The sequence below is a fragment of the Bombina bombina genome, chromosome 6 (genome assembly GCF_027579735.1).
Source record: "Bombina bombina isolate aBomBom1 chromosome 6, aBomBom1.pri, whole genome shotgun sequence".
Classification (NCBI taxonomy): Eukaryota; Metazoa; Chordata; class Amphibia; order Anura; family Bombinatoridae; genus Bombina; species Bombina bombina.
Window position 1 is genome coordinate 399,692,471 of NC_069504.1, and position 12,317 is coordinate 399,704,787.

A 12,317-nucleotide genomic window follows, 5' to 3' on the forward strand; every position below is an offset into this window, starting at 1 on the left:
TTACCTCATTCCAACTTCCGGTTTCGGCACTGCGCCACCAGCAAACTCCTCCCTGTGAGTAATCCAACTCATCACAGACAAACTTTTTCTTCTCTTGTAGTTCTGTTTTCAGAGTTGCGACCATCTCATCGGTATCCTTAAGGATTTTATCAAACAAACCAGCTGACATCGATTTTCTCAGCTCCTCTTTGATCTACCCAATATCCTGCTGCCGGGTTTCAATCTCCTTCTGTAGGAATTTGACTATAAGCACAATTAAATCATAGGAGCCTTTATTTAAAATCTTCTCAAATTTGTCACATTAGTCTTATTATGTTTTAAGAGGGTGGGTCTGGTACTCATTCTTAGGCCTCTTGGTATTCTCTTTACTTTGAAATACTCTGCCAATGTAATAGCTTGTAAATCCCATGCAGCAGACCTTTTCAACATTCTCACATAATTCTTACTTGATTCTTCCACAGGTAGTGACTTTAAAAAGTCTCTTGACCCCCTAATTAGGGTAGTAATTCTTGCTGCTTCCACATCTGTATATGTAAACATATTGGACTCCTCCACTTCTTGTATATTCTCCATAATGAATCAGGGTTATTGCACGTATTCCCAGCGGTGAAATAATGCACATAAACCAAAAACAGGAATCAACAATCAAACCCCTTTATATGTGCACATGTCAAACTAGAAACCCACTGCAGGCCTCCACATAGCATAAACTCCTTAACTAGGAGTCAGTTGATTAGGGTTAAATGTATTGTGAGCCAAGATGGTATCTTACAGAATAGATTAAGAGAAATGGGTGACAAATTCTTGAATAGGGCCTATCCTAGAGCTCTTATAGAAAAGGAAATTGCATCAGTAAGTGACATTGACTTCTTCGCTGTCCAGAAAAGAAGATAAAAAAGAGATAAAAGAGAAAGAGGGGACTAAGAGGGACCGATTGGTTCTAGTCTCCAAGTATAGCAATAATAGTAGAGAGATTTAGAATATGGTTCTCAGACATTGGCATATTTTGAAAAGTTGCATTCCAAATATTAATAGTTTTCAACAGACCTCTATGATGGCTTATAAAAGAACCCGTAATCTTAAAGATATGATGGTACAGACTGACATAGGCAGTAGGCAGCTATTAGGGTGTAATAGCTGTAATTCTATGATTAAGGGAGCCACGTTTGTTCACCCTAGATCTGGCAAGATATACAAAATAATGGATCACTTTACTTGCAATTCCACCTTTGTTATATACCTAATAAAATGCTCATGTTTGAAGATTTATATTGGGGAGACCACGAGGAAGGCTGGTGACCGAATTAGGGAACATAAGTCTAACATTATATGTGGGGATAATGATGCCCTGGTATCGTCCCATTTTTTAGAAGCTAAACACTCTATCAGTCAAGTGAGGTGGCAGGTAAATAATTAGATAAAAATTCCCAGGAAGGGGGGTGACAGGGAATTACTTTTAAAAAGGGAGTTATATTGGATTTCTATGCTGAATGCCCTTAGACCGCAGGGCATGAATAAGGAATATGACATGTCTGTTTACATTTAAGCATCTGTATTTGTATTTTAATGGTTCATTGATTAGAAATGTGTTATTTGCACAAGGTGCCACTAGAGGGTGCAATCTACATTGTGTACATATGTTTTGTACAAACAAAAGGTTTTAGGTAATTAAGAAACTTGTTGGCCATAGTATTCTATATAATAAGGTGACCAGATTTTTAAAATAAAATCCGGGGACATTTTTTTTTTATTGGCCAATGGTAAAAAACTATTTTATTAGCATATTTTCCTCAAATTATATATGCAGTGTGTTTGGTATGGGTTTATGGTGCGATTGTATGATTTTATATATATATATATATATATATATATATATATATATATACACATACACACACACACTATTTCTCACACACACACACATGCATACATATACACACACAAATTATATATATATATATATATATATATATACATATATATACACACACACATATACAAGCATACATATATACACACACACAAGCATACACACACACATATATATATACACACATATACACACACACACACATATATACATATACACACACGATCCGGGGAATAAAATTGGGGACGCCTGGTCACCCTACTATATAAGTGTAATTATTGTGAATTGAATCTTATAGCATGAATAAGGGTTGAGAGCCCGAAACGTTGCTACTTGTTAAACTCGCACTCTACAATAAAGTGAGGTATACTTCATGTGCTGTGGAGATTTGCGTTTTTATGCTATGTGGAGGCCTGCAGTGGGTTTCTAGTTTGACATGTGCACATATAAAAGGGGACTGATTGCTGATTTCTGTTTTTGGTTTATGTTCATGACATTACTAATCAGGAACTACCTTAATGACTTGCCAGACGAATGTTTCATTTCTGCAACATCACCTAGGTCGTTTTATAGCGGATTCCTCAGCTTATTTCTCCCTTTTCCCCTAATATAAAATGCATTTAGCCAAAGCATAAAGTACTCAAGAAGAGAGGTGAAAATTGTTTCAGATAGTAGAATTGGCCTATACATATGGAACTTTGAACTTAAACTACAATGCTAACAAAGGCAGGGGAAGAAACATACTGAATAAGCACATCTGGTAGCTAATGGATATTTCAGTATCTAGGATTCCTAACAAAAGACTGAAAAAGATTTTGAGATGCATGAATATTCTAACAATATTAACTGGTTAAGGATCATCTAGAGTTGCATATAAATCTCATGGTCCTGTACTTAAAGGGACACAAAACCCCAATTTTTTCTTTCATGATTTAGAACGAATTTTAAAAACTTTCCAATTCACATCAATTATCTAATTTGCTTAATTCTCTGGAAATCCATTGTTGAAAGGCATATCTAAATAGGCTCAGTAGCTGCCAATTGGTGGCTGCACATAGATGACTTGTGTGATTGGCTCACCTATGTACTTGGCTATTTCTTCAACAAAGGATATCTAAATAATGAATCAAATTAGAGAATTGAAGTAAATTGGAATGTTGTTTAACATTGTTTTCTCTTTCATGATTCAGATAGAGAATACAAAGTTAAACAACATTTAATCTTTGGTAAAAGTAATTCTAATTATCCTAGCTCAAAATATGTTACATAGTAGTCAGTACACAATGTTAAATGCTATAGTTCCTTTAAATTGAATTTATAAAAAATAGGACACACAATTTTCTAAATATCAAGACAGAAAGTTGATTTTGCTGTAACTGAATGTGTCTAGTACATTTTTCAGAGGTCCAGGAAATACCTGCGCATCAAATTTGCCAGCGTTGTGAAGGAAGGTCATGCAAATCTCATGGAGGCCCTGGATCTCACAGGAATTGTTCTCAAAGCATTCAAAGACTCCGCATCCCACGTCTCCAGCATTCACCAGACAGTGTTGTATCTCAGCTGTGATTAGAGAGAGGTTTGTATTAAAACAACTCTACCATGCAATTCAGAGATAGTTCATAGCACTGTGTGATTTCATTATGGGAAATACAGTGATGCGGTTTGGCCTCAAGGATAACTTCCTCCTGGAGATTGACTCAGCAGAAGTATATTTAGTAATGCCTACTTGTTGCCCTGCAAAAAAAGAGGAGCATTATTATATCCCATTTCTTTTCATTAGTGTTACAAACAGGTCCAGTCTGGCATCTAAAAGTCAAAGTGAATGCAGCAGAATGATGAAGCAAATTTAGTGGTTTAAAGTCTCTGCAGAAATTATGATGATCAGATGTGAGAGAGGAAATATTATTCTTAAAATTATTTAAAGGGCCATTATAGTGGGAAAATGACATGCTACCCGCAAAAGGGATAAACACAAAGTTACAATACTGCTTGGTAGCTGCTGAGCTCTGCTGGCCCCAAGCAGAAACTGAGGGTCAACCAATCATCAGCAGTAATCGCACAGCTAGGTCATGTGTCTTAGGCTGTTGACTAAGTCAGTGGCCATGTCTACTCGGGACCAGCAGTGGTTTGTGGCTCCTGAGTGGTACTTAAACTATGTATTTAATCAATTTGCAAGCCACTAGTGTTAAAATGACATGCTCTAAAGCATTTAAACATTTTAATGGCCCTTTACTGTGAACTATGAATAGTTAAAGGGACAGTTCACCCAAAAAAATTCTCCCATTTAAATTGTTCCCAATCATCCATTTTACCTGCTGGAGTGTAACAAAGTGTTTACAAGTAGCTCCTTTACCCCTATTTTGATCTTTGAAATAGCGGATTTAGCTTGTGGTATCCCAACCTATACTGAAAATTTTGATACTGGAGTCTTAGCTATTGAAAAGCCTAAGTAAACACATCCAGCAGAATAAATTACACTCCCAGAGGGGTGCAGGGTAGTTAAGTAATAACATGATAATTTTCCATTGTTCTCTCTATGTATTGAGCTTTAGTTTTCCAAAAAGAAATATCTTTATGTCTCATAAGGTTAGTAAATAATTTATCTGTCTTGTGTTTCATAGTAATAGCTGTCCTTGGATGCCCAGTATATCCGGAAATATGTCCTGATACTCATATTTTGCTTGTTATCATTCTCAGATTTCAGCAGGGAATACACGTTTGAAACAGATGGAACGGACTGAATTCTTAGTGAATACAACTACATAACTCTCCATTGAGAGATTTTACAAACATCTAGACATAGATCTATTTTGAAATTTATTTTTATAAAGAAGATAAATCAGACAGACAGGTGGAAGGAGAAATACACAAATAATGTGGTTTACAAATGTATCAGACTGGTGCTTTTTAAGGATGTCCATACTGAATGTAGAACCATCTTACTTTTGCGTGCAGGTTTTGTGGAAGAAAATTATATAAAAAAAAAATGTAGGTAAATTGAAGCTTAAATTAAAAAAGTATATTTCCAGAATCAAAAAAGACTAAATAGAGGTAACTTTAACTATGTCTTAAATCCTATTGCAGAGATGAGTTAAACACATAGCTATATGCAAGTAATAAATTCCACAATAAGAAAATTAGAGAATTTTCTTTTAACTTATGTGCCTTTAATAAAGTTAAAATTTGAGGTGCATTCAAAACACTTATTTTGCATATGAATTTTCGACAATTTAGTAGTTAATGGGACATAAAAGTGCAAAAAAGAAAATGCTATAAGGTGTTAAATCATGATTGCACTATTGCTTGCATGTAACTATGTATTTAACAAGTGCATTGGGATTTAAATCACTTTATAGGAACTTGTCTCTCATCCTATTGGTTAATAAGAAATCTTTACTACAGATACTTTGTACTGCTTTATAGAGCTACTGCTGAGAAGAGTGACTGGAGGAACAGAAGCAAGTAACTAAGTGACAGAAATGTTTTGAAAACACTCCTGGGTTACTGAGTGCATTAACATTGTAAATTAAAGATATCCCACATGATGATCTAAACATCACTGGTATTTTTGTGTTTTCTATATCTGGTGCAGCTACTAGAAGCTTTATTTTACTATGCATTAAAGGCAGTGCTAGAAAACTGCTATACATCCAAATTGTTACTTCACTACAATTTTAATGTTTGTTTTCAAGATAGTAATTTTTATGGGAATATATATGTCCTATACTAAAGCCCAAATTACAGATTACTCATAAACTGGTATTTCAAGAGCACATGGAAGAACTTTTATACATACTGTTAAAGGGACACTGAACCCAATTTTTTTCTTTTGTGATTCATATAGAGCAAGCAATTTTAAGCAACTTTCTAATTTACTCCAACTTTCTAATTTACTCCTATTATCAAATTGTCTTCATTTTCTTGGTATCTTTATTTGAAATGCAAGAATGTAAGTTTAGATGCCGGCCCATTTTTGGCGAATAACCTGGGTTATTCTTGCTGATTGGTGGATAAATTCATCTACCAAGAAAAAAGTGCTGTCCAGAGTTCTGAACCAAAAAAAGACACTTAGATGCCTTATTTTTCAAATAAAAATAGCAAGTGAACGAAGAAAATTTGATAATAGGAGTAAATTAGAAAGTTGCTTAAAATTACATGCTCTATCTGAATCACAAAAGAAAAAAATTGGGTTCAGTGTCCCTTTAAGTACTATGTTAAAAGAACTACTGTTGCTGGTCCTTTTAACAGTCAAAAGTAGTAACATACAAGCCTCTACTCACTAGAGTAAAAGTGTTCTCTAGTGTTATGACAGGCAACAAACACCACTGAATGCACAGGAAAGGCACATACTGTATATTGTAGTGATTAACCCCCTATGTCAGCCACATATACATGTGTGATTAATCAAATACACATACATAACAGTGATTGATCTATTGTGTCAACCACACGCAGTGCTGTAATTCAGCTCTTAAAGCAATCGCATAAAAGCGGTAATTGACCCAAGAGCACCTATTAATTCATTGTCCCCAATACAAAACGAAGAGTGATAAATATATATTTTGCCTGGTACAGAAATAAGAGACCAGACACACAAAGGACAATAGCTAGCATTTAATCACGGCTCTCCATCTAACTGCTATGAAGTGGTTAATAATGAAATAATAAGACCTCACTTTGTAGAGATTTGCAGGAATAAATGGTGGCGGTTGTAATAGGAGTGGTTTGGCAGAATGCTGCTGACAGGCTCTAATAAAACAAGGGGATCATCATGGAAGCCAGTCACATCCACTACAATAAATACAAAGAGAAAATAAAGGAAAGGCTTTGAGTCAGGTATTGAGACACTCCAGAGAATAATACTCAAAAATGTGTATCATGCATAAAACAGAACAGTGTCTAAAACTGTTACAAAATATATTTCACTTAAAAAAAAGGTAAAGAAAGAGCTATATAAATTAAACTCAAACCTAGCAGAAAATTCACGTTTAATACTGCTGAATTCATGCTCATTGGCCAACAGTGACAGCTCCCACATCTCTGTTGGTGATGAGCGACAAATCTGACATAAAAATGCTAAATAAAAGATTGTTCACCGCCCCCCCCGGGTAGAATAGAAAAAAACAGCCTATTATAAAATGTCATTTAAGGGGAAATTGGGTAAAGTAGCAGACCTGATGTTTTGTAGGGAAAATAGAACACACGGTTGATTTGTTGGATACAAATATGACATTATTACCTGATTAAAACAAAAAAAAGGCAGGGGCAGCCCCTTTACAATTACCGCTGCAACACTAACAGACCACCTAACAGGAAAAGATGTTACAGGAAAAAATTGACTATTCTATAAATAGTGTGACTATATACATTTATGTTCACTGTCACAATGGCTGATATATGGATACAATAACTGCCTTTTCCTACAGTAACAAGCTAGAAGTCTGGAAAAGTCAGCTATTTTCACAGAATAAAATGATCATGTGAATGCAGTAAGGTGCCTTTCCTCTATAGCGTAAGTGCAGCTTTAACTCAGCTTATGCTCAGCGATGGGAACCAGGCTGCAGTGCTTGTGTTGGCATCTGGATAGAGGCTGTTCCCAAAACGACATGTGCTGGCCCCAGCAAGCTGAGAAACGGACAGAGATCTGATTCACATGTGAGTGTCCCTGAAGGGCATCTGTGCCAGAGAGGCAAGCAAGGAATGGGAGGAGAGGGCAAGGGGAGTGGTAGCTACACCCACACATCACCGGTGCCGCTGGTAATCCTGCTAAATCACTCCCAAGTTTTGTTACAGTTACACACATACCACCCAGAGGGAACGATGCTCTGATAATAAATGAATGGTAAGTAAATCTACAAAATAAATTGACATGATATTGATTATCAGATTCACCCCCCCCCCCCCTGAATGTCCCAAGATTTGTTTTGGCCCAAACTTTATAATCCAATAATAGTTAACATGTGCCTGAAATATTGTGATCATCACCCTAGGGAATTTGTATGCTGTTAGGAATGAAAACAAAATACTTAAGAGTTAGTGTGCATTTCACAACTATCTGGCAGCGTTTGGTTCTTATATATACACTTTAAGGAAGCTTTCATCGCAAAAGCCAGTTAACAATATTAATATTTAATCTTATAGAAGCGTTAACATCTGGCATCCAGGCAATTATGTATGATGGCAAAGGAAGAGAATATTAATAAAACAAACAAATAAACTAAACTAATAGTTACAAGAGCAATCTATGACATGATATTGTATGCAGCATTATGACTTCATCAGTAAGTTAACTTTTTTATGTATCTTGCAATTTTTTTAAATAAGTTATAACTATCACAAGTGGCATTGAGTAGAAATGTTTTTGTCTGGTCTGTATATATTAATGTCATTTACATAAAGCTCTATCATTTCTTAGATTAAAAGGACATGAAACCCATTTTTTTCTTTCATGATTAACAAAGAGCATGTGATTTTAGACAACTTTCCAATTTACTTTCTAATTTGTTTTGTTTTTCTTGATATGCTTTGTGGAAAAGGATAACCAGATAGGCTCAGAAGCTGCTGATGACTCATATTATTGCCTTACCAATGTTTTCAGCTAGCTATCAGGAGTACACTGATGCTCCTTCAACAATGGATACCAAGATAATAAAGTAAATTAGATAAGAGTAAATTGGAAAGTTATTTAAAATTCTATTTTCTATCTGAATCATGAAAGGGAAAAAATGGATTTTGTGTCCCTTTGATGTGAATTTGCAAAAAATGGCACAACATGTACTAAAATACATATTTTGTTGAAACCTTTTCCAGCTAAATCTATATAAATGGAGAACATATTTAATATAATGTTAATTAAATATAACTGTAATACATATAGAAATGCAGTGAAAGTGCTTGTATTGCATTGCTTGGAAATCTGGGTTTCACTAACATATTAGCTCAGTACCAGACAGGGCACTTCATGTAAAAGATCTCAACCTATAAGTGTTGTCAGACAAAACACCAACCTATTTACTACTCCCTGTCTGGGGATTTTTTTAATTCTTAGTTGAGGACATTAACACCACAATCCCCATGTGATGGGAGTAGGATTCTTTCTCAGAATTTCACATACTGCACGTGGTTTGTAAAATGAGAGCGATACATGATACGCTCTAACAACCGCACTCTGTAGTATTCTCTATTCGCATATTTATACAGCACTGTACAGAGATCTGTGCATTATTATGGACACCACATTTTGCAACACACAACCACATATCAATTTCACCTTTAAGTATAGAAAACTCAGGTCACACACACAACTACACTGCAATTAATTTTAGGTGTACTCTTTAATGACAACAATATTCAAAATATTGCAGGGGGGGATATAAGATTTTATTTGAGTATCAAGAATCCATCTAAACAAACGTCCACGTACTTAATTGAAGATTTTTGTAGTTAAAATAATTCATAAGTTTATCAAAATAAAGAAAATCTACTTCAAAACCATTATTTTTAAAAAGAAGAAATATTGATGATTTTCATATATTACCTGCAGAATAATTTGTGCAGTCTGAAAAACGTGTTACTACAAAAATATTAGGCAATCTCACGGTGACTTTCATGTTCTGCTTTTAAGAGTATCAAATTAGTTAATAATGGTGTTAGGAGCACAAACTGGATTAAAAAGCTGCGTTAACATACCTGTGTTCTGCAGTGAAAGTCGACCGTTTTGCTTAGTCGCCAACTTCTCTCTGTCCTGTGGGTTATCTGGTAGATCAGTGGCATCTGTTCCAAAAACAGCATGAAAGCTTCCTAACACCAGCCCTAGAGTGAGTAGCCTGCTCAGGAGCGCTGCGCACATGGTCCTGTCTTTATACACCTAACACTGGAAGAGATCTTGCTGTAGCCTTGTCCCTAACCAGCCCTTAGCAGCGTGATTGCAATGTGATCTGCTCACCAAGTGCTGGGAATGATCAGCATAGGGAGGGATGGTGCCTCAAATATCCCCCGCAAGCTCTGGTGTCACTTGAATGAAGGAGTCAAGCAGGTGTTGTCTGCAGTATGGACCAATCAGAGATTTTGACAACATGCATAGTGGGCGTAACTCCAGCCCACACACTACTACAGCAAAGGAGAAAGAGGTGTCAATTTGCTTGCAGGGGCAGTAAAATGCTTCCTTTCATTTTCATACTCTTATCGATTCTTTCAATCCATTCTTTGCATAGTAGGAGGAACAACTTAAAAACCCCACAGAGTATCTTATCTCTTTGGCTGCCAAATATAGTAGAAATCAGTGGCAGGCAAAGGGTTAAAACTTGCATTATAATATATAAAATATATATATACAGACATTATATATATATAAAATATATATATACAGACATTATATATATATAAAATATATATATACAGACATTATATATATATATATATATATATATATATATATATATATATATATATATATATATATATATAATATCATCTTCTTGTATACTTCTGTATGGCATGTGTGTTTTCCTTTTAATCATAACAAATTCATAATGCAAAGTATACATGAACAGCTTGAGTGTCAGTCAATTAAAGCAATATGTATAGGGAAACTGATATTACTCTTTGAGGTCCTGATTACTTGTAGATGTATAAGTAACATGAGCTAAGAAATATGTAATAGCACCTCAGCAAAATGTAGGTAGCAGAAATTGAACTTTAGAGAAAGCTCCCCCAAACCCGTTTCAAGTCAGAATTTGATGCAATTCATGCTGTAGGTTTTAGTCTTTAAAATGCTCTGGTTTATAAAGTTATTATGTTACTGTATTGCTATGTGAAAATTCTTCTTAGTTAATACTTTATTTTACTTGCATTATCATGTATGAAATTAAAGGGACAATAAGGTATTTTTTTCTGTGTTGCATTTAAAAGAGGACATCTCAATATACATTAGAGTTTATTAAAAAATCACTGTGTGGAGAAAAAAACAACTTTTTATGTTTGGGGGGTGTGTCACACTCACAATCCATCAGCACAGTTGTGAGAATTGTCCTTATCAGCCAGTGATCAACAACCCCTAGCTTAAACTTAAAGGGACATTATACACCAATTTTAATTTAACTGCCTGTAATAGACACTGCAATAAAGAATAATATGCACAGATACCGATATAAAAATCCAGTATAAAACCATTTAAAACCTTACTTAGAAGCTCCCAGTTTAGCACTGTTAAAAAGGTTAGCTAAAACATCCACTGCAAGTGGTTCTATAGCAAAAAAAAAAGCAGACCCCCCCCCCCCTTCCTCTGCATATGAAAAGACTGGAGTAGGTATACATCAGTATTCTCCTAAAACTTTGGGGCTTGGTTAGGGGTCTGAAAATCAGCGCAATGTTATTTAAAAATAAGCAAAACTATATATATATATATATATATATATATATATATATATATATATATATATATATATATATATATAAAGCTTTATAGGCTATATAAATGGATCATCTACAAAACATTTATTCAAAGAAAAATCTAGTGTATAATGTCCCTTTAACCCCTTTTAGATGGACACTAAAGCCAAAATTAAGCTTTCATGATTTAGACAGAGTATGCAATTTAAATATACATTTCCAATTTACTTCCATTACCAAATTGTGCACAGATTTTTATATGCTCACGTTCTGTGGCAATGGCTCCCACTGAGCATGTGCAAGAATTCCCCTTTGTGTAGACAGATTTGGAATGTTAGCAATATTTTAGATCGAGTTTAATTAATCAGTTTTAATGAAGATGCGCTATAACTTACATTGTAATGTAGTGCTGAAATTCAATTACCCCGCTCTGTGGCCGCCCACTTCAAAAGTAATTTTGTTGTGGTTGAGCTAATGGTTTGAATGGTTCTCTATCTATACAGCACTTTTGTTGTAGCTAGAGCCCATATTGGAGAATATTTGAAACCTTTAGCACTACGTTCAGGGCTACGTTGAAAAGCAAATTATATCACATCTTCATTACAACTGATGACTTAAACTCCATCTAAAATACCACTAACATTCCAGTTCTGTTTAGACAAAGGGGAAAGTTTGTTCCAGACAACTGTAATTTAATTTAATTTTACAGTGTACAACATACTATATCATCTTCTTAAACTCATATTTGTTACAGTACAGAACAAGTAAAGCTTTTATGTCTTTTCATTAGATTGCTCTGTGCATTAGTTATATATGTATGGCTGAAACAACAAGTGAGTGTAATACATCCAAATGACCCTATGAAAAAGAAACAGCAGTGATGTTTTTATTCTCTTTTTATAGTTACATGAACCATTTGGCTTCATATTCTGCTTCGGATGAATAACTATCCAAATATTTGGGATTCTGCTAAATAGTAAGAGCTGATATTCAGAACACCTTAAGTTCTTATAATTTTAGGAGCAGATTTGACCTTAAAAGTCCCACATGCATCCTA

The 12,317-nt window shown here is 34.8% G+C and overlaps 1 protein-coding gene across 1 annotated transcript in view; it reads right to left on the reverse strand.

Annotated features, from left to right (window-relative positions):
* Nucleotides 1–9,826, reverse strand: part of STC2 (stanniocalcin 2) — a 44,228-nt gene extending 34,402 nt beyond the window's left edge. The window contains exons 1-2 of the mRNA XM_053717140.1: nucleotides 9,560–9,826; nucleotides 3,288–3,430 (exon numbers count right to left, since the gene is read on the reverse strand). Of these exons, the coding sequence (XP_053573115.1) occupies nucleotides 3,288–3,430; nucleotides 9,560–9,719 (303 nt within the window). The 5' untranslated portion in view covers nucleotides 9,720–9,826. The remainder of the gene's footprint in view (nucleotides 1–3,287; nucleotides 3,431–9,559) is intronic.
* Between the last annotated feature and the right edge of the window lie 2,491 nt (nucleotides 9,827–12,317).